Below are 21,666 nucleotides of genomic sequence, written 5' to 3'. Positions count from 1 at the left end.
TGAATCTGTGAAGAAACACCCCATGCCCACTGTTAAGTATGGTGAAAGGTGCATGATGCTTTGGGCCTGTTTCTCTTCCACAAGCCCTGGGATTCATATTCTGTAAAAATCTGGTGGTCTCTGCAAGAATACTGAAAATGTTTGATCAGGTCGATGATCCAAAAGAAGAATCACCATAGATATTTTTAACCAGATGCCCACAGACACAAAATACGTAGAAAGTATTATGAGCGTCTTTTAAGATTTAAAAGTTTATGATTTTGGTAAAAACAGTTATGATTTCCACTGAATAAATGTCCTCAAAATAAAGGTTGGATTTTACAGCAGTAACATAATTGGGACTGTGCCACTGTGATAAAAGATGAATTTATGTTGAAGCTTTTTATAGATCGTCACCAGGGAACAAATTTGAATTCCTACCAAAGTCTGTCAAGAATGAGTCAGATTACCACAGATACAGCTGAATTTTCTAGATTTGTTCAGAATAGTAACACATAATGATTCTTCAACATATAAATCTGTGCAGGAAGTAGCCAGGAGGCTGGTGTCAGCTGCATTCCCCCGACGGGCAATTAAAATTTAAGATTCTGCTGTGTATTTATACATCTGGGTGCGGTTGGGTGTACCTAGGTTTACAGTGAGTCGGACTCGGCCGCCATCCAACTCCAGACGAAGGGTGTCTGCAGAGTTCCGGGATGTGGTTGCCATGAGAATGCCGTAGGCCCGCTGGGAGCGAAAGCGAAGCGACACGTCCTCCGCCTCCGTGTGCATCGCCACAGGCAGCTGCACCTTCATAAACTTACTGCCGTCGTAGGAGAGGATGGTTGCGTCTGTGCAGGAAACATGCAAAACGGAGAAATGGCAAAGCTGTGATTGACGGAGGGGGGGAAGAAACACGAGGTAGGGAAAGAGAAAAGCACAAAAGCATTCTCTGACAAAGAGTGAATCAGATTTATACATGACAAAGTATGTTTCGGTACTGCCGCACTCCCTTATTTCCCCCGTCGCGACATGTTGAGACTCAAAACCTGCTTCCGACAAAATTATCCCGTCACTTTCCCAACCCTGATTCATCATCACTCCCTCGCCTTGGAGGAGAGGGTGCAAAAATAGCTGCAGCTGGTTGTCTGGCCCCATTATCCGCTTAAATCAAAATGCAAGGTACCGAGTGTGTTAGCCACCACCGCTGACATCCCGGACCCCGGAGTCATAATGTAACAAGCTCAGGTGATCCCACTTTAATGTCTTTTGCATACTCATTTGCATATTCATAATCTTCTCTCCCTGCTACCTGCTGAGGACAGTCCCAAACTGCTAAACTGTTTACCTTGGAGAGTCCCTATTTTTATTGGACTATTACATCCACACAACTACATGCGCTCTCCATGCATCTGCATCGTTATCTCCTGTCCTCCTTCTTCCATTCCCCACATATCTCTCCACGCAATTCATGCTTTAGATTTGCTCACCCTGTTTCTGTGGGAGACGGTTGAAGCTGAAGCAAAAAAAAAAAAAAAAAAAAAAACAAGAGAACAGGAAGGGAGTAAGGCGTCATGAATACTGATGAGCTAAGAAGGAGGGAAAGAGAGAGATAGTGTGTGTCTGTGTGTGCATGTCAGAATAAGTGAGTGAATTTAAGTGTGAACAGAGAGGGGTTTAGTAAAGTGAGAGCAGGGGGAGAGAAAATAAGGACAGAGCACGAAAGGGAGAAAAAAGACGAGGGAGAGGCAGCAAAGCTCTTGGCTAAAATGCAAATGAATCCTCATTAACTTGACGAAAAAAAAAGAAGGTGGTTGGCCTGTTATATCACAGATAACATAACTAACAGCCACACATACACTCACTTGGGCGCACACGTGCATACATTTTTGATAAGCGAGACAGCTGACTAAATTTTCCAAACCACAGCACCTGACTCACAACCAGCCAAACAGAGGATGGAGAGTCAGTGAGAAGGAAGAGTGCAGGTCTATTTATGCCAGGAAATGGAAAAGAAAGCGACAGCAAAATGCACACTGGCTGTGTCACAAACCATTAAACGCCTGTAACTTCCACGACATGGTTCATACCGGGAAGAATAAGGAACAAAGATAGTGGCATCCAGTGTTTTCCCTGGTGTCAAGGACCTCATTGTGACTCGAAGGCAAAAATATGGCTTTATATCTTAATTTCTGTCTAACCTTAACTCTGGTGAGCAGATCCCAACCCACCATTTTCATATACGATATGTTCAGTAACAAGTTTAAGTCCTATAAAACAATCTATATATATTAACCATGTCAGTGATGCCAGGAAAGTTCAATCTCTGTTTGTATGTTGATTTTATTAAATCTGAGTATCGTAGCTGTCGTCAAGACATATCAGCCCAGATGTTTTTAGTTCTTAGCTGTGAAATGATGGTTGCAATTACTTTCAGTGAGCGATAGACATATTTGCACGGCATGTGCTCTTGCCTTTCCCATTTTAAAGAGCGGCTAAGAGAAGTGGAAGGTTTATGTCACATTTTTGTATATCACTGAAACAGAAACTTCAAATTTGGAAATTTATAAATTACAAAATTCCTCCAGTTAAATTCCTTTAGTTGCATTCATTTCAAAGGAATAATTATGACATTGTTGATTTTGTTGACAACAGGGATATGTTTCCCCAATAAATACAAAAGCTAGGATTTTTTACCTAATAATTTATTGTGAAATCTTTCTACTGCGACTCAGAAGAAGCTTTTTATGCATAGTGGAGCAGATAACAATAGTACATTTAAATTTTATTTAATTACTTACCACATTTCTATTTTGCAAGCCTACCCTTATAGCTTTTGAATTGAGTATTTTATGTTCTTTTGTTATTCTCTTAACTCATTCTGTCATCAAATGAAAGAAAGGCAAGATGAAACTCAAAATATGTGGTGCAATTAAAAGAACCTCTGTCCTCAAGCACAGTAACTGTGTTTGTTTAATAAAGTAGAGAGAGAAAGAGAGAGAGAGAGAGAGAGAGAGAGGGGATAACAAAGAGAGTGGGAGAATGAGGAAGAAAAAAAGAGGGATGGAGAAACCGCAGGTAGAAGGCATAAACACGGGCAATCACTCCCTCCATCTGCTTCTCCATCTGTGCTTCCTCAATCCACTGATCCACCAGTTAGTGACCCCTCAGTGCACACAGAGAGGGATGAAGAAAGATATAGATAGGAAGAAAGAGCAACGGAAAACCGGAGAAGGACTCGCTTCAGATTTTTGTCCTCTGAAATAAAACATTTTCATATCAACACCTTTCAGGAAGCCTGTGTGCATTTGTGTGCGCACTGTATATCTGTTGTTAGATGATAGTACAATCATCACTTGAGACGCATCACTGGTTGTGACATAAACAACATTTCGTCCTTATTTTTTTCTTCTTGTCTGACTCCATCTCGCTTCTTCCAACAGGCCTCTATCAGTACCTCTGTCGATTCGCTTTCGATGTGAACTCATACGTTTTCTCATAACTCTCCCTCTCAGGCAGATTTTCTATTCCCATCTCACACTCTGTCATATGGTGGTTCCAACCCGGTGAATCCTCCCTCTCCTTTCCTCCTCCTCCCTCCTCTGTCATGGCTCCCGCTCCCCGCTTTCTGCACATTTCCTCTCTCATCGATTCCCAGTCACTACATCTATAGCCGTCCAATAGCCCTGTCTGCAGCTCTGCTTCCTCCCACCACTTTTCTTTCACCTTTGTTCCTTCCTCTGCCTGCATTTTACTACTCTGCCTCCGACACAGAAACTGTGTACTTTTGAATAAAATCGAAAAACAGATTCAGCCAGAGATTAAACTACTATTATTTTGCTGCTGAGTATTTTATACCAACACAGTTAACACACTTGATCAAAACATACCGGTTAGTGGGTTGGAGCAGGATTTGGTTGTGTGCAAAATTGGCTAAGGTTATCATTTAGCAGAGAAGGACCACTTTGTCTTATTTAGTAACAATAGTAATAATAATAATAATAATAAAAAAATCAGAAATCACATTTGGGGTTCCTCAGAGCTTAATTCTCAGGACGCTTTTATTTAATATCCAGGTTATTAAATTAATACTAGGGGTCTAGTATCAACCTCTTCAACTAAAATTGACATTTTGCTCTCAGGACAGCCAAATTAAACTTATTTAGATTAGCAAATGTTACGATCTTCCCCATAGCTCAGATTATGAAGAACCGCTAATTCTATTTCCATATGTATTCTAACATTGCCTTTCTTAATCAGGGCACAAACACAATTCCTGTCAGTCAAAAAGTGTTCAATTAGTGGAATGAGTCAGAATTTCCTCTTGTTTGTTAACAACAGGAAAATAGATCCCAGCAGACCTTAAGTAACTGCACCGGCTCCCTGTTTGAAAATGGTCGACTTTGAAATCTAATTACTGGCCAATAACCTTTAATCTATACCCTTCAGGTCAAGAGAGACCAGTCAGTGCTCACAGGGCCAGAACTAAAGAGAGGCAGCATCTAGTTTCAATGCTCTTTCACACTTGATATACACAGAATATAGTTAAATTAATCTTTTCTTGTCTATTAATTTGTTATAAATGGGATTTTACTATTTATGTATTTATTTTTTATGGAATTTTCTGTAAAGCATTTGAATGGTGGTCCAAAAAAATATGCCTGCGTAGCATCTGCCGCTACCGACTGCGCTCTTCTTCTGCCCTCCTCTCTGCATCAGAAGAGAGGCAGTTGAGGGTAAACTCCATTTCAGCTCTTTTATTTGAAAAGGACTTTAGTCACATTTTTATCTACCATAAATTTTTATGAGCGTGGCTTTTTAGCACATCAGAGCAAGTACTGTCATGCTGATGTAATCTGCTAGGATGGGGCTTTTAAAGGAATAAAAGCATAACTCACAGGTATAATGAATAAAGATTTTATGGCCGAGTATAACTGATGATCATAATGTATTTTTGACTGTGGATGAGGGTGTTTCTGACTAGGACTGCTTCTGACTTTCTGCCCTTTATCATCCGTCTTCTGTCACTCATTCCATAGGCGTTCTTCTCAGGATGACAAATGACATGTCTGTCATTACGGCTGCATTTTACATCATGACATTGAAATATTTTTCGCAAAATGTTGGTGTTTAGAGGCTGTTTTTAGTTATCTGACTCATCTCTATTGTGAGAAAGGGAGTTTGTCATCGACGAGCGTGACAATAGCCTGCCAAGAGTCCAGTTGAAGAGTTTATTTCTCACCACCTTCCTCGCTGGCGTCTCGTCATTCTCACCTCGCTCACAGGAGCGCCCCAGGTATCCAGTGCCGGAGCAGTCGCAGACGTAGCGGTTCCAGCCCTCCCTGCAGTTGCCGTTGTGCTGGCAGGGGTTGGACAGGCACTGTTTGGGCAGCTCCTTGGTGCACGAAGGCTTCACTCCGACCGCCCGCTGGGCCTCAGCAAGCCGCCTGATGTCTTTACTCTGCCCGTCCACAAACAAGTCTCTGATGCAGCCTACGTACCCGTAGTTCAGCAGGGCTGTCCACACCTGAAGAACGAATAATCATTTTTATTTGCGATGCGTTTTTCTTGTTTTGCATATTTATAAACATGTTTCAGTTCTTGTTAGGGGTATAGCTCCTCTGTATTTTTGTCATATGTTTTGCTGTCTGGTTGTTTTTGCATGTGTGGAGGTGAGAGCTTTAATGAATGGGTCGGTGTGGTTCTGTACACCATTTTATGATCTGGTCAGCATTTCTACTCCTGTTGACACATGAAATGGAATCAGATTTAACCAAGATTAATTAAAAAATTGTCATATATCTGTAGCAGTTGTTATACCTTAATGTGAAAATTAGAGTTGTTAAGGGTCACAAATATTTCATGCAGGAGTGATTTGGCCTTTTAAGCTAGTTTTGGAGAAAGCCTTACATTATATCTTACGGTGAGTTTTATCCCAAGAGAGACTAAAAGCATCAACAGACTATAAATAAAAGATCTGGCAAAGGAGATTGAAAACCAAGGAGTATGAATTTGTAGCAGAATGATAATGCAAGGGAAAAGCAAGTAATAGATGGCAAAACTGATTCTACACTTTTGCTTATCACCTATGCATAAACTACCTAGAAATAATGAGTGGATTCTAGTGCAGAGTGAGCTTCTTCATGAAGTTGTGACTCTCTGCAGGTGGGAGAAGGCGTCACTTTAAAGCACTGTGGATCTATCAGAACCATCATAGTTAATTCTGCCATTAATCATGTACGAGCAAAGTGCCACAAAGAAAAACACACACCATCAATCAACTCCTGGTTAACGCAGAGCCTAGAACGCAGTGTTTTTCAGCTGGTACGGTGGATTTTTGTATCCATTTTAGATTACCTTATTTGAGGTATCAGCCCAGTTGTGTTATATATTATAAATGTAGACATAAATGCAGCTTTGCTGTGAAACCTGAGTAAGGTATCCAGCAAAAGAATCACCTGATATGTGCCTTAAATGATGCAGCACATCTTTGCATAGCTTAAACTAGTTTTTTTTTTTTTGTTTTTTTCCCCTAAAGCTTAACCTCTAAAAAGGAGCAACCAATTAAAAATTAATCAGACAAATAATTATCTATTGGTAAAGTGATTTGAGAAAAATCGAAAATGCCTATTTTTGCTTGTTTGCCTGCTGGATGAGGCAAGTTAAATAAAACACTACAAAGCAGGCAGATCAATATAGTGTCCAATGACTCCAGTCGGATATTTTCTTTCAGATAAACTTAAATTATTTATGTTAAACAACTAACTACAGAACCTTGCAAAATTTCAGCTTTTTCACATTTTTCTAGCATTACAACCATAACCGTCAATGCATTTTATTTTATAAAATGATAAATGGTTCTCGAAGTATTTGATCCAAAAGGTGTGCTGATCATTTGTAGTTTGGCCAGTCAATGCTTCGTGGAATAATTTTTTGCAGCAATTAAAACTACAAGTTTTCCGCTTTGTACATCTACAGACTGAAAGTTTCGCCCTTTCCTCTGAAGTTTGGTTAAATTGGAAGGAGAGAGGATGTTTTAAGTATTGCCACTGATTATTGATCAGAGTTAGATAGGGTTAGGTCAGGGCAAGTCGCAGTCATGAAACACTTTGATCGACGCTCTCTTTGCTCTCTGTGTTTTGGGTCGTAGTGCTGCTGTAAGGTGAACATACGGCCCAGCCTTAAATCTTTTCATTCAGGATTAACCAGCATTTAGCTTCGTCCATCATATCTGAACGTCTTCTCTGAAGAAAAGATTTCTGCGCTGCTGTGAAATTAAATATGCCACACACAAACCTCTGTGGGGAAAATGAGTCCTGCACGATCCTCAGGAAGTCCTCCGAGGTACAGCGTGTCATCCAGGTCCAGGATCTCGCTGTCCCCGGGAGCCGTGTACGCCGTTCTCACGCTGTTCACCGAGATGGTTCCTGTGTCCATCGAAACAACCTTTAAAACTGTGCTGACCTTCAGCGTGATCATTCGCATCACATTCTAGAGTCATCATCATCAGCGTCAATCTTTCCCTTCCTCATCATCACCCACACATCACTGTTATAGTCAGAGGCAATTAAAATCCCAAACTACACTTGCCTTACTCATCACCCTGAACGCTGGGATGTGCTGAGTAAAAATTTTATAATAATTTATTAACTTCACTTTCTGTGAGTCTTAGTGGACCTTACTAAATTATTTTAATAATGAACGAACAGAAAATAGTTTATCAACCCAAACTATTGACATCTTAGTTAATTACCTCACCTGAAACTAAAGATTATCTTGATAATAATTATTCTATCGATTACTCTGATGATTAATGTATCAGATAAAAATTTGAGCATATTTTATCTGATTAAAAATTGCTAAATTTTTCCTACATAGGCAAATGCTTCAGATTTTTTACTTAACCACTTCAGCCTATGTATACTATATTATAAATACATTAAAAGATGCAAATGAATAAATAAATAATCCAGTTTTAAGTAGAAAAAAACAACAAAAAAAAAACATTTTATTGACAAAAATTAGCTTTAGCTTACAGTTTTGGAACCCGGTGAAGCTAAAACTTGAGTAGCTCTGGGTCGAGCGTATTTACAGATTAAGTTTTTTTTTTCAAGTTTTTTTTTTTTCATCTTAAATGCAAAATATCAAAATTTTTTGTCCAGTTTTGGTTTAGCCACAGATCTGACTATGTTGGTATTTCACAAAATGACCTTTTTTGAATCTGTAAACTCCAGTTGGTGATTAATCTATTTCTATATTAGTTAACGATTATTTGAATATTTGATTAATCACAATTAATCTGATTACTCGCTTCAGCCCTACAGTAGTTTATTAAGTATACAGTACAATTCAACAACTGATAAAACTGTAAAAAACAAATATTTGCTGAACTATTTTTTGCTTTGTTTTGCTTTTTTAGCTCTAGTATGTGATTTGGTGCTTTAGTTGATGACTGAAATTCTGTTTTTAACCTAAACATGTTCATGATGGCGGTTGTAGTGGATAAAGTAACACAAATGCTTTGATTTTAATTGTTCTAAAACATGTTTTAAGTTTCTTTCTAAAGCCTAGAACTAATTAATCTTGTCAATTGAAGTAAACAAAAAGGTCCAGAGATGCATTCGAATGTTTTTGCTGACCCCGGATAGGAGACTTTTCTGTGGTAGAACAGAGTGATAATAGAAGATGAGTTTCATATTTCTGCTAATAGTGTTTTATTTTTGGAGCATATAAAACCATTTAAATAATCCCATGCTAAGATGAAGCGATGGCGTTAGAACAGAGAGTGACTATTTGTTTTTGTTTTTGCTTTTTCTTTATATTTGCCAACTCCAGCTGGGCTAAAAGTGCTACATTCTCTATTGTGCCACCAATAAATCATTAATTCCCTTATTTTCAGACATTTATTCAGTTACAACATTCAAACAAGACCTCTGTCAAGAACACTGGCAGCCTCTACTGAAGGCTTTTAGTCTATAATTAACACAGAGGTAGAACAATAGCAACACAAGTGCAAGGCTGCGCAGAACATATGAACAAACTGATTAAAATAAATCTTTGGTTTTTCCAAGGCTCTCCTTAAGTATGCTTAAAGAAATAGGTTAAAGTTACCAGCAAGACTTTTTTTTTAAAATTAGCCCCATTTATGTTTGATATGGTGTTTTATCTATAGAAAGTTACCATGGACAACTTGTATTAATTTATTTTACAATTTAGTGGAGAAATGTTAAAAAGTCATTATGGTGACATTACAAAAGGCATAAAGCTGTTGATCTGAGCTCTTTTGAGTTCACCCATGTATATATTTTAGTTTATTAAATTTGTTTTTTTTACCAAATTTCTCCTAAAAACCATTTGTGAAATGCAATGAAGCTCAAATGCATCAGACTTTGGGTCAAAATGTGCTAAAAGTTGTTTTTCTGACATTATGTTTACATATCTAAGCTGATCACGTCTTGACCCTGTTGTGAAGTTATTGACCAAGACACACAGAAAACTATTTAGCTGTTCTTTTTCAAAAAAAATAAAATGCTCTTTGAAGTGAAATGCAGTCACTATCTTGAATAAAATGCCTGCAAAAGCTTGAGGTGCATTTAGAAGCTCTGAGTCATTAAAACATGGGAATCGTTTTAATGCTTACATCACATTTCAGAGAAAGTTTACCTGAGCGTCCATCTCTCTGGAAGTCGACGTGATACCATTCCCCGTCGTTGACCTTTCTGTCGATGGCCTTGGTCTTTGTGGTCCCAGATCCCATGTCCAGCAGCAGGTACAGGTGACCATCCAGCATTTCAATGGCAAAAAAATCCACCTGTACAATCAGCATAAAAATTGTCAACATGCTGGGAAAATGGCAGAAATAATGAAAACGTTTAATCCAATAACACTGGTCAACAGCCAAGAAATGTTTTTTTTTTTTTTTAACTGTTTTATGGTCATTTTGATGTGCTGAATCCAAAACTCACATTGGTTTTACTCAACCAGGTCAACATTAGGAACTATGGGTGCAACATGAGCATCACAATGCATGACTTGTTCTCACAAACGGTTGGTTTCCTGAGATCAGGGATCAATGAGTGATGAACAACGGGAGAGATGAAGACGTAATGCTCAATTTACATGTACTTACCCTTATCAGTGTTTATTATTCAATAAACACTGATAAATCAAAGTTTATAACATTCAACTAATACACTCTGTTAGAAAACAATGTTTTTGTCCTAAAATCTTTTTTTAATGAGAAATATTAATGGAAATTAATTGATGCTGTCACAGAAATGTCATCAATTTTGTCAGAAGACCCGATTTCTCCGAGTCAAATTAGAATAAAAACCTGACCTGGTTGAGAAAAATGGATTGAAAAAAATCCTAATTCAGTTGAAAACACACAGACTTTCAAAAAAATGTTTTCTGTAGCCCAATCATCTCTCACACACACTACCTTTTGAAAATTAAATATTTATAAATGACATTCACAATATCTAACACATCTGATTGTGATAATTAGCAGTTTAAAAGCTTATGAAAAGATGGGAAAAGGATCATTTTTGACGCAGAAACGTTGGAATATGGCCATGTTTTAATCTAAACAGTCATGGAGAAAATAGCTGAGGGAACAGTTTCCCAGTGGACACATCCTCTACAAACATAGAGAAAATTATGAAACAAGGCCGGTGTTACACTGTAATAATAACTGCAATACTATCATTCAGTTATATTTGGAGGAATTGCAGAAGTGTGACACCCTAACATAGATTTATTTTACATTTTCCAAGGTGGATGCTTTAGAAAAAGGTTAATCTATTTTAAGTTTTCTTTTTGCATCTTTACTAATGTGGAGGAAACTGTATCTTTGCTTGCAATTGTGTTTAAAAATGATATTTTTAAGTCATGAACATGACTTAAAAAACATGAATGAGGGTTCACGGTTTTCTAGAAGTTGTAATTTTAAAACCTAAATATTGATGTCTTTGAAAAACCAGAACTCAGTTCACATACAAATGATGATTAAAGGAATATTTTTGAGGGCTCAATCTCAAATTTTTAATTGGATGGAAAAAAATAACAGATGTTCAACATAAAGCACAAAATTTTTCACTTTGATTGGTGAGCAATTCAATTAATGTATCGTCTTTTGATGAGCTATTCATGGTTTTGATCTGTTTTAGCTTGAAGTTGTTGGTGGTGCTTTGTTAGCTTCACCTTGATGGTAGGAGGAGTGCGGGGGTCTTTGCGCTGCTGTTGTCTGGGTTTGCCATGGCTGAAAAGCATCAGCCCGTTCGGCTCTGTGGTCCTGAAGTCAAACGAAATGGATCCTGCCTTCTTCGCCATCCACTTGCTCAAAGCCACGAATGACTCTGGGGTGTCAAACGTCACTGGATCCAGCGTTGCCACGCTCTCGCATTTAAAGGACACAACACCACTGACCTGTGAAGGTTACACAAAAAGGTTTGAGACATTTAGTACTAAAAATCAAGGCCAAAAACGGCTCCTTTGTAGTCTGAGGCTGAAATGAAGCCAGCTTCCCAGCTGTGAGCAGAGTAAAAGACCAAAGAGGTTGAGTGCCTTTAACAAATGTAATCCCATTTAGTTGAATTCCTTACAGTTAAAGACTCATGGGACATAGCTGGGGGTTATGATACAAAAAAGTGCACATGTTCAGTGTGTAAGAGGATAATGCATTGTTTTATACAGTTAAAAGTGAATACCTTCATCTTTGGGTCGCCCTGTTTGGCCAGTCTTGAAAGCTCCAACCGCACATCGTTGTTCTTGTATACCACCTTCACAGAGAGAAAATGAAAAAACAAGCTTTTAATGGTCTCATTTGTATCTCAGTAGTGAATGAAGTGAGAAAAACCTGAAGACATAACTCATACAAAAAACATAAAAATGCACATGAATGTATAATATTTTATGATAACCCAACACACAACTGAGCATAAATCTGAAATGAAAAATTAAGAGACCACTTAAAATGTTTATTTATATGTTTCAGTGAAATGAACATTGTTCTGACAATATGGCTCTGAAAATCCAAGTAAAAATTTTGTATTTCTGTTCAGAAAATGGTCAAAATAACAAAAAAGATGCAGTGCTTTCAGACCTCATGCAATGCAAAGAAAATTAATTCTATTAATTTAGAAACAACAATACTAACATTTAACTCAGAAATCATTATTTGGTGGAATAACCGTGAGGTTTTCAATGGGGTTCAGTGTATTTGTGAAAAGTGAGACGTTTCTTCAGCCTCTCCCAGCTTCATACACATAGAAACTGACTTTTGTGTTGATTCTGCTCTATAAAATGACTCAAGTTCAGTCAGATTGGAGAAAAGGTACCTGTTAACATAAATTTTCAAGACATCCTATAAATTCCTATTAGGTTTTAGTCTTGGACTTTGACTAGGCCACTTTAATAGATGGATATGTTTAGATCTAAATCAACTCTGTCTTCCTTGAGTTTCATGATGCTCCTCTGAGGAACTTATTCTGAGTTTTGAAGTCACATGGATTTTATTTCACAGTATCAGAGTAGAAAGGGGTGAAAATATTTGAAAACCATGTATCATTTTCTTTTTACCACACAATTATCTACTTCGTTTGTTGTGCTATTGCATAAAAACTCATTTAAATGCAGTACATAGAATATATGTAATTTTGAAACAAGAAAATGTGAAAAACTTCAAGGCTTCGCTGCATTCCTTCGCTATCGCCACATTTCTTTCCAGTTCAAATGTTTTTAGCATTTTCATTCAAATCAGCAACCTTAAGAGCAGGCTGAGCTTCTTTCAGATGAATCCTCTGAAACATCCTGACCCTGCCACTTTCATAAGAGGTTTTTCAATTTTATCCTCTTTGCTTTTGCTTTTCTCTCGTTCCCCCTTCTACGACACAGTCTGCATTATCGCTGAGCCGCATGAGTGTAAAGAGTGTGCCTGTGCTGAGCATTCTGATGCTGACAGGGACAAGCTCACACAAGCTCCTCTTTAATAAACCAGATCTTCTCATATGACCTTTGAGCAACAACACGGACTTTCCACCGCTGTTTTCTCATTTACTGTTCGTCAGGGGCATTTGGGTGTGTTTGCAGTGATACTAAGGTGACTCTTGAAAATAATAACTTCTGCAAAGTGGTGTTAGCATGTGGGAGTGTGTTTGTGTGGAAGAATGAGCCTGCGGCGCATCGAATGCTAAAAATTGTTATAGCCGCGATTGTTCACGCGTGTGATTTGCTGCATACATCCTAATTTGCTCACATGGATTATCATATCATTGTATTAAATATGCAAATTTGGCAGTGGAGAGTTCACTTTGACTGTGGCGGTCTTGTTTAAACACCATCAGTCTTAATGAAGCAACACAGAGAGCATTCAGCACCGATACAGACAGCTCTCTGTTTGGCACATCATCTATCGGCTTGTTGGGTTGTTTGTTTATGCCTCTGTGTGAATCCTGTGAGCGAAAAGGAAACTCAGTCAGGTTGTGTATTACATAAGCAAGACGATGTATGAGAAAAGTGGTTTGCATTCAAAGGTGCACTCATTTTGGTTTGATCGTTTTAATTTTCTCTGCATTTTTGGGCAAATTTGTGCAAAACACTACATTTATTGGCATAATGTGTGCGTTTGTGTGTTCTTGTCGGTATGTCATGCTAGTCTTTGGTGCTGCGGCGTTGTGTCCCATTTCAAGCAGAGCGGATAGATGGAGCGTCTCTGTGGCGTAGCTAATTAGCATGTTAGAGCTTAGTGCTGTATCTTCTCCCTCAACGACACTCATCACTGATTCTGTCTGATGCTGGATGGGTTGTGTGTGTCTGGGACTGTTTGTGTGAGTCTGCCAAATGGAAGAATTTCGGTGTGTGCGTATTAGAAGATAATGTGTGTGAAATGTTTGTCTTGCGTGACAGAGAGAGAGAAAGGGGGGAGCACTAGAAGGAAACAAAGCATAAGAAAAAAGTCTACTTTATGAAAACTTAAATTTGTGCAGGATGAAAGCATAAAGTAAGACAGGCTATGCTCAAAAGTTATAGTTTACCGACTTTTAATGAAGGGAATGAATAAGGAAAACAGTGAATAAATGAGAATAAAACTATTCATATTTTAGAACTTTCTCACATATTGTCTTGTTACGACCACAAACTGTACTGCATTTTAATGGTGTTTTATGATAGACTAATACAAAATGGCGAATAACTGTAAAGAGAAAGGGGAATTAATTAAATGTTAATTTAGTAATGGGAATATTTGCACTAATATTGGGAGAAAATGTTCCTTTTCGTTCATTTTTGCAATCCATCTGTCTTTCCATCACTGTCAAATTGGATTGGGAGCAAAAGTGAACTTAAATTTATCATTCTACCAAAGGTTCTCATGTAGATTTAGATCTGAACTTTGACTGGGCCATTCCAACAGGTTATTATGCATTGATCTAGTTTTCTCTGGTTCTATATGGTTGTTTTTATATTTAGTTCATTGGTGCCCTAGGGTTTCAATTTTTGCAGATTCATGAATTTCCATTTATTCTTTTGTAAACTGTAAAGACAGTTTTTTTTAGCATTTTGCATTTTTACAGAAAACATGAGAGAAATAATAATAATAATAATAAAATGTTCAGTTTCTAATTAATTCAGTAAATTAAAATCTGCCAGAGATGTGAATTGTTTTGAGCTACATCTTTTCACCACTATCACAGTTGTCAATCACAATTTGAGTGTGTATTTGCACCATTAAGCTTGCATCGCACCTCTTTGAGGCAACCCATGAAGTTGTTGCTGACAGGAGAACCAGGAAGGTCCGCTGTGCTGGGACTTCCTCCCACGTAGAAGAAGTCATCGGAGCCCAGCATGGTGTAATCCTCCTGCGTGTATCCCGTCGTGGTCAGGATCCCGTCCACAGAGATCGTCACCTACACAACAAAGCACAGGGAAAGGACACGCTATATACTCACACCAAAGGCAGCGCTAAGCGCTAGCTCGGCGCTGACCAGCCAAATTAGCCCCCGTTACTGTAGTAACCAAATGTATGTGCCTTCTGTTTGGAAAAGCCCGGATTGGTTTTGGAGGAGGGATGGTTGTGCTTCTGGTGGGATTTGAGTTAATGTATTTGGATCAGTGCTGACTGTGACGTTTAACTGAGCAGATCTGATTGTGGTGATGCTGGAACTACATTATGTTTGTGCCATATTACTCCATGTGGTCTGGCATCTTCAGACTGGAGATATCAGTCAGTCAATTATTCAGCATGGTGACTCTGTGTGTGATTGACTTGGACTTGCTTAAACTCAAAGCTTTGGCGCACACAACAATGAATTTGTACTCTCGACATTTGTTATTAACTTCAACTGCAAATTACTGCCATTATATAACAAACTAATCCATCCTGCTTTATGCAGAACCAGAGTAAATATTCTTCTTTCTTTACTAATGAATGTTTTTTTATGATTAGCTTCTAAGCTGCCGGACAGCTTAGGTAGAGAAAATGCAGTAGGATTTACTTACTAGTAGACAAACAACATTTCCCCTAAATGCTTTACCTACAGAGACACTAGTTCTCCTGTAATTAAATTAGCTCACTCTGCTGCCTAATGGCCTCTATAGGGGCTTTTAGCTGTCACAGAGATCTAATGCTGTCACATGCAAGTTGCAATTACTTTTATCACTCAGATTTTCAGCAGTACATTACTAACCATGTTAAATCGCCTATAAAGCTTGCGAGCACATTACTTTCCCACTAAGATACAGTGTTAGCATCGCCAGGCAAATTTTGCCCAGCCAGGCAGCTGTTAGTTAGGTATTCACAGGCATCTTCGTGCTACACAGCAGGTGTTAGTGCTATTTGCTGGTTAGTAGTTGTTAGTTGCAGCACTGCTGGCAAGCAAAGTGGTGTTACTTGTGGTGGGTTACTGAGATCAGGGTTAATGATTTTTGATGCTGTTAGTAGGTGTGATGATGTCATGTTGCTGTGTGAGTTGTGATGATGGTGTTAGTTTGTGGTCTGAGGGGGGTTTGTTGGATCAGCGAGTCTGAATGAGATGACACACAGAAGAGAACACACGTATTGATGTACATACAGGTGTTAGCAGGGCGAAGCCTCATTCCGCACACACACACACGCACACACACAAATATATATATATATAAATAGCAAAACGACATGCAGCCTGCTCCTCTCTCTGCATGCAACCACTGGCAAAGAGGACACAGCAGATAAAAAAAACAAAGAACTGCATGACTCCAAGGCACCATGAGGAACATGCATGACAGATCGTAGGACGAAAAATTCAAAAGAAGGATAAAAGAAAGGAGGGAAGGGGGAACCTCTCAATCAATTTGTGGAATAATCAGAGAAGGGTTTCTTGATCAGGACATGCAGGGAAGGTGGGGCTCGACATTTGCGTGCATGTGAGAGATGAGCCAATCTGTGCACGCCTACAAGTCAGTCACAAAGTGATGGAGTGAAGAAAAAAATCATAGAAATAGGGGAGGAAAGGGATTTTGTTATAAAAACGTGGTTGGCAAGGAGAAGGGAAGAGGGGCTATTTAAGCGTAAGAGATTACCAACCGCATTTATCCTTTTATTGGTTTAGTTTTGATGTCTATGATTCAAAAGGAAATAGACACGGGGAAAACCCAAACTAAGAAACAATTAGAATGATATCTACCGAACAATGGAGTTTGTTTACCATAGCGTGTCCAATGCCTGAGTGCTTTGTAGGAGAGGGGGAGAAAGGAAGGCAAAAAACTGTGAACAGAACAACTCCGGGAACAAAAAAAAGGAAAAAGCTAGAAGGCCTCTGGTGAGATTGGTAGGTTGGTTGGAGTGGTTTTGCTAGGAGAAGGGCACAGGTTAGGTTAGTAGAATGAATCATTCCATGGATGGTGGTTAGTTTCACTAGCAGGTTAGTTCAGTTAGTAGTCAAGTTAGTAGTACAGACAGGCAAACGGTCGAGGCAGGGCATAGGAAGCACCTGAGTGCCGGTGGATCCTCAATGTTTTTCTAGTTCACTCTCTCGCTTTATTTGTTCATTTACACACTCGCTCACAAGCACACAATCGACTTGGAAAGCACTCACCTAGAGCTGAAAGCAGAGCTGGCCTGGTGGTTAACCCACTGTAAACTAAGACCGAAACCTCAGGTGTTTTCTTACTACCACAGCATCGCTGCAGCTGAACAACAGTGCGCTGACGGCAGCTTCTACATTGGTTATTTTCTTCCTGCGGACTACAGTCTGCCCTTTATCTGCAGAAGGCTATGCGGTTCACCAAAGTCAAACACACATAGAAGCTGCCTAAAACTAAACACATTTGTCAGTTCAATCTGTGATACATCGCTTAAATACCAAAAAATACATTCAGGATTTTATTTATTTTTTTATCAGTATTTTCATTTTGAATTTTGGGAGGATAGAGCTTTGGTTTCAGAAAATGGTTAGCCATGGTTTAAACCAATTTTGAATTGCCTGAGGTGACATTTTCATGCTTTATTCTGACATAAAAAGGCCTTTTAAAAAGAAAAACCTAATCGTGAGGTTTTTCTAAAAATGTGTAATTTATTCAATTATCTCAGTTTAAGATACATTCTGATCATTTAAAACTGTAGCTTATTAATTTGTAGGGGTGTAATAACGCACACAACTCATGATGTTGCACAATGTTAGGGTTATGAGAGCAAAACCAGGTGAAACTTCAGTAATATTTTGGGAAAAATATATTTATGTGTTTATTATTAGTTAATAAAATAAAATAGACTCTAACTTTAGCTGGTAGCAACTAGCCAGTGGCAATGTTCTTTCATGTTGTTTCCATCTACCACCAAAATGTTGTCTAATAAATTATCTACAGAGTTGGAGACAACTGTAAGTGATTGCTGAACAGCCTGATGAGCTGACATAATAGCAGAGTTAAAATGACTATTTTCTAATTTTCCTATCAAATTTGATCAAATCTCCATGGAGTCAGAAACTATCTATTTTAAAGAGAGTCTGAGAGTTAGCAGAAAATTATCTTAGATTTATTTAATTAAATTCTAGATTAGTTTCTCCCAGATGCTAACACTAACAGCTAATAAGCTAATAAGACAAAAACTCCTCCAGTCTAAAATAAATCATAAACGTCATTTATGCCAACAGTGTTTTATGAATCTTTAAAGCGTTATTACATTTCCACTGGGTTTTTATTAACACAGAAGCAGGTGATTAGTTCATGAAAATTAGGGTAGGAGGTGGCGCACCTTTAATTATCTTCCTGCGTGAAACACATACTGAGAACAGGATTAGTGAAACATTTCTAGTCAGGGTAAGTAACAGAAAATGTAGGGGAAAAAAAATCTTCATAAAACAGTGTTCAGCTATGAAACATTTTTGCTTGTCGTGTGAATTTAATTTTATACGAGACACTAAAAAATATGGTCCTGTGTTTTCTAAATGCTCCATATTTCTGTTGTTTCAGGTGGGAAAATAGTTGACAAAAAAGACATATTTCTGAGATAAAAAAGTCAAAACAACATTTATATCAATAAATATGACCCACAATTACCATAGTGCCAAGTAGTATTATTCACAAGACCATCTATTCTGGAGAGAAATCAAGCTTAAATGAAGATTTAAAGAAGAAATTCTCAGTTAATTGTGAAGTTGTTACCTAGTAAACATTTTATAGTTATGATTCCATGGAATCACTTCAATAAAAAATATTATAGGGAATAATTAACATATAATAATTTATTACAGCCCTATAGATTTATGTGCAGTATTTAACCAATAAAATGCCAGTTCTATATTCTGATGTACTTCTTGACTTTTTTTTGTCCCTCTGTTAGTGTAATTCTTTATCATTGCTTCTCCTTTCCCCTATGCCGCTCACTCCTCTCTCTACCTGTTGTAGTCTGGTTACCTGTCTCAGGTTGCGGGTGACTTTCACGTCGTGCCAGGAGTTGTCGTTGAACTTGCCGTTGACGGGCTCCACCAGGGCTTCGAAGGCCCCAGAGCCGAGATTAATGACAAGGGACACGGCACCATTCTTTAGTGCCAGGTTCACGTAGTCGGCTGACTTGCCCGTGTGCAGCATCAGGCCGTTGCGCTGCAGCGTCTTGAAGGACAGCGTGATTTCGTCACTGCTGGACTGGATGGGGTTGGGCGACAAGTCGTAGCAGAAGTACTCAGAGCCCTTAAAGGTGGCAACAAAATCCTCACGAGCTATAAAGAGAGGCAAGCGGGAGGAAAAAAGAACAAATACGTTTGTAAATGTTACAGGGTTGTTGAACATTATTCTAATGATTAGCACATTATCTCAGCTATAATGCCTCTTCCCACACTGCTCTTCATAAACCGCTAAGGGAAAGAAAACGGTGGGTGTTCATCAGAGCCAGTCGAGTAAAACAAATCTCAGCTGGCTGGTTAAATTTGATTCCAATGCTCAGTACAAAACATATTCCTTAAGATGCTGAAAATGTTGTTATTGTCAAGCAAAGCCTCACTGATGCCAGCAGTTGGAAGAAACACTTCCTTCAGTACCTCTAATCGCACCATGGAGTGGTGGGTAAACAAGCTTTGATCAGTCATGTGGGTTAGAGATTAAACAGTGTGGATATGAGAGAGACAGTCGTGAGAGTAGAGCGTTCCAAACTCGTTATGAAACCTGCCACGCTCTCTTTTGAGAGAACAGCTGTGCTGGCAGTCGAAAGTGATGTGGTCTTGTTTGACAACATGGCTCATTTCTCGACGTTTGGAAAAAGACACAATTTTTTTGGTGTAACTTTGTGCGGCAGCAGTCGAGGTCTGGAGGAATTTGATAAGGTTGGGAAAAACTGCCGATGGAAATGGAGAAGAGCAGCCTGCAAGCTTTATGGCAGCAAAAGCCAATTATGGTCCCTTGAAAATGTATGCATAGCTCTTGAACTTTTTCACATTTCGTCACACAACCCAAATTGTGGTGCATTCTGCTTCGATTTTATGTGGTACCAACACAAGGCAGTGCATGACTGTTAAGTAAAGAGGAAATGAAACATGGTTGTCCATTTTTCTTCCAAATAAAGATCTGAAAGGTGTGGTACTACTAACTAAAATCCAACACAACCAAATAACTTCAAATTAGTGAAAAAAGATCCTCAGGTCAGAAATTTAACAAAAAATTGTTCAATTTCAGTTCCGTTGTTTAACATGTAATGTATTTCAATATACAGATCAAGAAGTCTTTGAGAAATTTATTGTAATGAATATTCTTTACATCAAAACAGTCTAAATAAATAAAGTTAAGGTTTAAATTTAATGTTTAAAAACAATATCCAAAGAAAGTTACAGAAAAAATCTCTAGAAAATGTTTTTGCTGAGCTTTCTGGCATTTAGCAATTGGATTAACGTTGGTAATTTTAACCGACCTAAAACAAGAAAAGTTTTGTCAGTGAGAAAAAAAATGTGTTTGTTTCTTTATCTGGTTTCATTTGTTAGTAATGTTTTCCAAATTTAGGATTTAATCAAACAATAGATTGCACTTAATTACAAAACTGTTACAGTTTGAATATCAAGCACTTTCTAAACCTTGAAAATGCCTAATTGAAATTCAAGCTTGTTCAAGGATTTTAAGCACTAGTACAAACCCAGAATATGCAAAGAACCCAGGATACATCTTTGCTAAAATAAAACACAGTGATGGTTGAAGTTAATGAGAAGGTGGATGGAGCTAAAATTTTAATTCCTAATTGTGCTTATTTGAGCTGATTTTACCGTATTAATTCAAACATACGTTCTCTACTTTTTAGAGTTCATTTATGCAACATTTTTACACTCACGTATCATTTTCTATCCCCTCCTTTGTGTTAGTCTGTCGCATAAAATCACAACAATGTAGACCGAAAATTTTGGTTCAAACATGACGCAGTGTGAAAAAAGTTTAAGGAGTATGAATCATTTTGCAAGCTGCGGTGAAATTCAGAGAACCAGGCATTCAGCCAATGGAAACTTACCTTGAACACTCTCTGTGACCTCCAAGGACACTGAACCAAGGTTTCACAATCTATCATACTTAAGCTCACATTTACCTATCTACTCTTACACCTACTCACACATCAATCACATCAACATAAATATTGTAGTTCGCCATAACTAGGACAAGAGAGGAGGAGTTTAACGCAGACCAGGTGAAGCCGCAGCAAGACAGGCACTTGGTGAGGGAACCGCCAAAGAGTCCAGGGGTAGAAAGGATTGCCACATAATGAATAGTCTGAAGTGTAATAGGTTATTAAGGCGGCGAGAGGAAGAGAGAAGAGCGCTAGAATGGAATTGGCCGCACTTGAGTGAAAGTAACGCAAAGAGAATAATGAAGAGGAAAAAGTGAGAATATATCACAATTCAAAGGCCAAATTGTGGCAAATTGTCTTTCTGTGGTCCTGCTGCATGAAAAAAACAACAACCCAGAGTGTGAATGCCAATATACGAGTGAGAAACAACACGTCGTTTGCCAGCATGTGTGAGAGTTCCTCTGGTGTGTGACTCCTTCCCTCCCAGCATGTTAATTAAGACTGTGTGTGTGCGCCTGCAGAAAGAAAACACTGTGTGCAGCTCTGCATTTAGGCATGTGAAAGTGTGCACGGGAAACTACATATTATTTTATATGTGCATTAAATATGTGTGGGTGTGGGTGGGTGCTGCTCTCTGTAAATATTGGTGTATAGTTGTCAGAAAAGCTATTACCAAC

At 38.4% G+C, this 21,666-nt stretch overlaps 1 protein-coding gene across 16 annotated transcripts in view; it reads right to left on the bottom strand.

Moving 5' to 3' along the window:
- The window catches only part of nrxn1a (neurexin 1a), a 95,646-nt gene that overhangs the window by 34,779 nt on the left and 39,201 nt on the right, over nucleotides 1–21,666 (bottom strand). For 12 of the 16 annotated variants that reach the window (XM_055043174.1, XM_055043176.1, XM_055043183.1 and 9 more), the window contains 9 exons: nucleotides 18,868–19,169; nucleotides 16,659–16,682; nucleotides 14,721–14,882; nucleotides 11,688–11,759; nucleotides 11,182–11,406; nucleotides 9,643–9,790; nucleotides 7,276–7,406; nucleotides 5,254–5,506; nucleotides 627–830 (listed from right to left, as the gene is read on the bottom strand). In XM_055043174.1, the coding sequence (XP_054899149.1) occupies nucleotides 627–830; nucleotides 5,254–5,506; nucleotides 7,276–7,406; nucleotides 9,643–9,790; nucleotides 11,182–11,406; nucleotides 11,688–11,759; nucleotides 14,721–14,882; nucleotides 16,659–16,682; nucleotides 18,868–19,169 (1,521 nt within the window). The remainder of the gene's footprint in view (nucleotides 1–626; nucleotides 831–5,253; nucleotides 5,507–7,275; nucleotides 7,407–9,642; nucleotides 9,791–11,181; nucleotides 11,407–11,687; nucleotides 11,760–14,720; nucleotides 14,883–16,658; nucleotides 16,683–18,867; nucleotides 19,170–21,666) is intronic. The other 4 variants (XM_055043182.1, XM_055043185.1, XM_055043186.1 and 1 more) reach the window with 1 other exon arrangement.

The sequence above is a fragment of the Poeciliopsis prolifica genome, unplaced genomic scaffold, assembly GCF_027474105.1.
Source record: "Poeciliopsis prolifica strain line A6 unplaced genomic scaffold, Auburn_PproV2 SCAFFOLD018, whole genome shotgun sequence".
NCBI lineage: Eukaryota > Metazoa > Chordata > Actinopteri > Cyprinodontiformes > Poeciliidae > Poeciliopsis > Poeciliopsis prolifica.
Note: the sequence above shows the minus strand (reverse complement) of the source record. Positions and strands in the feature narration are given on the sequence as shown.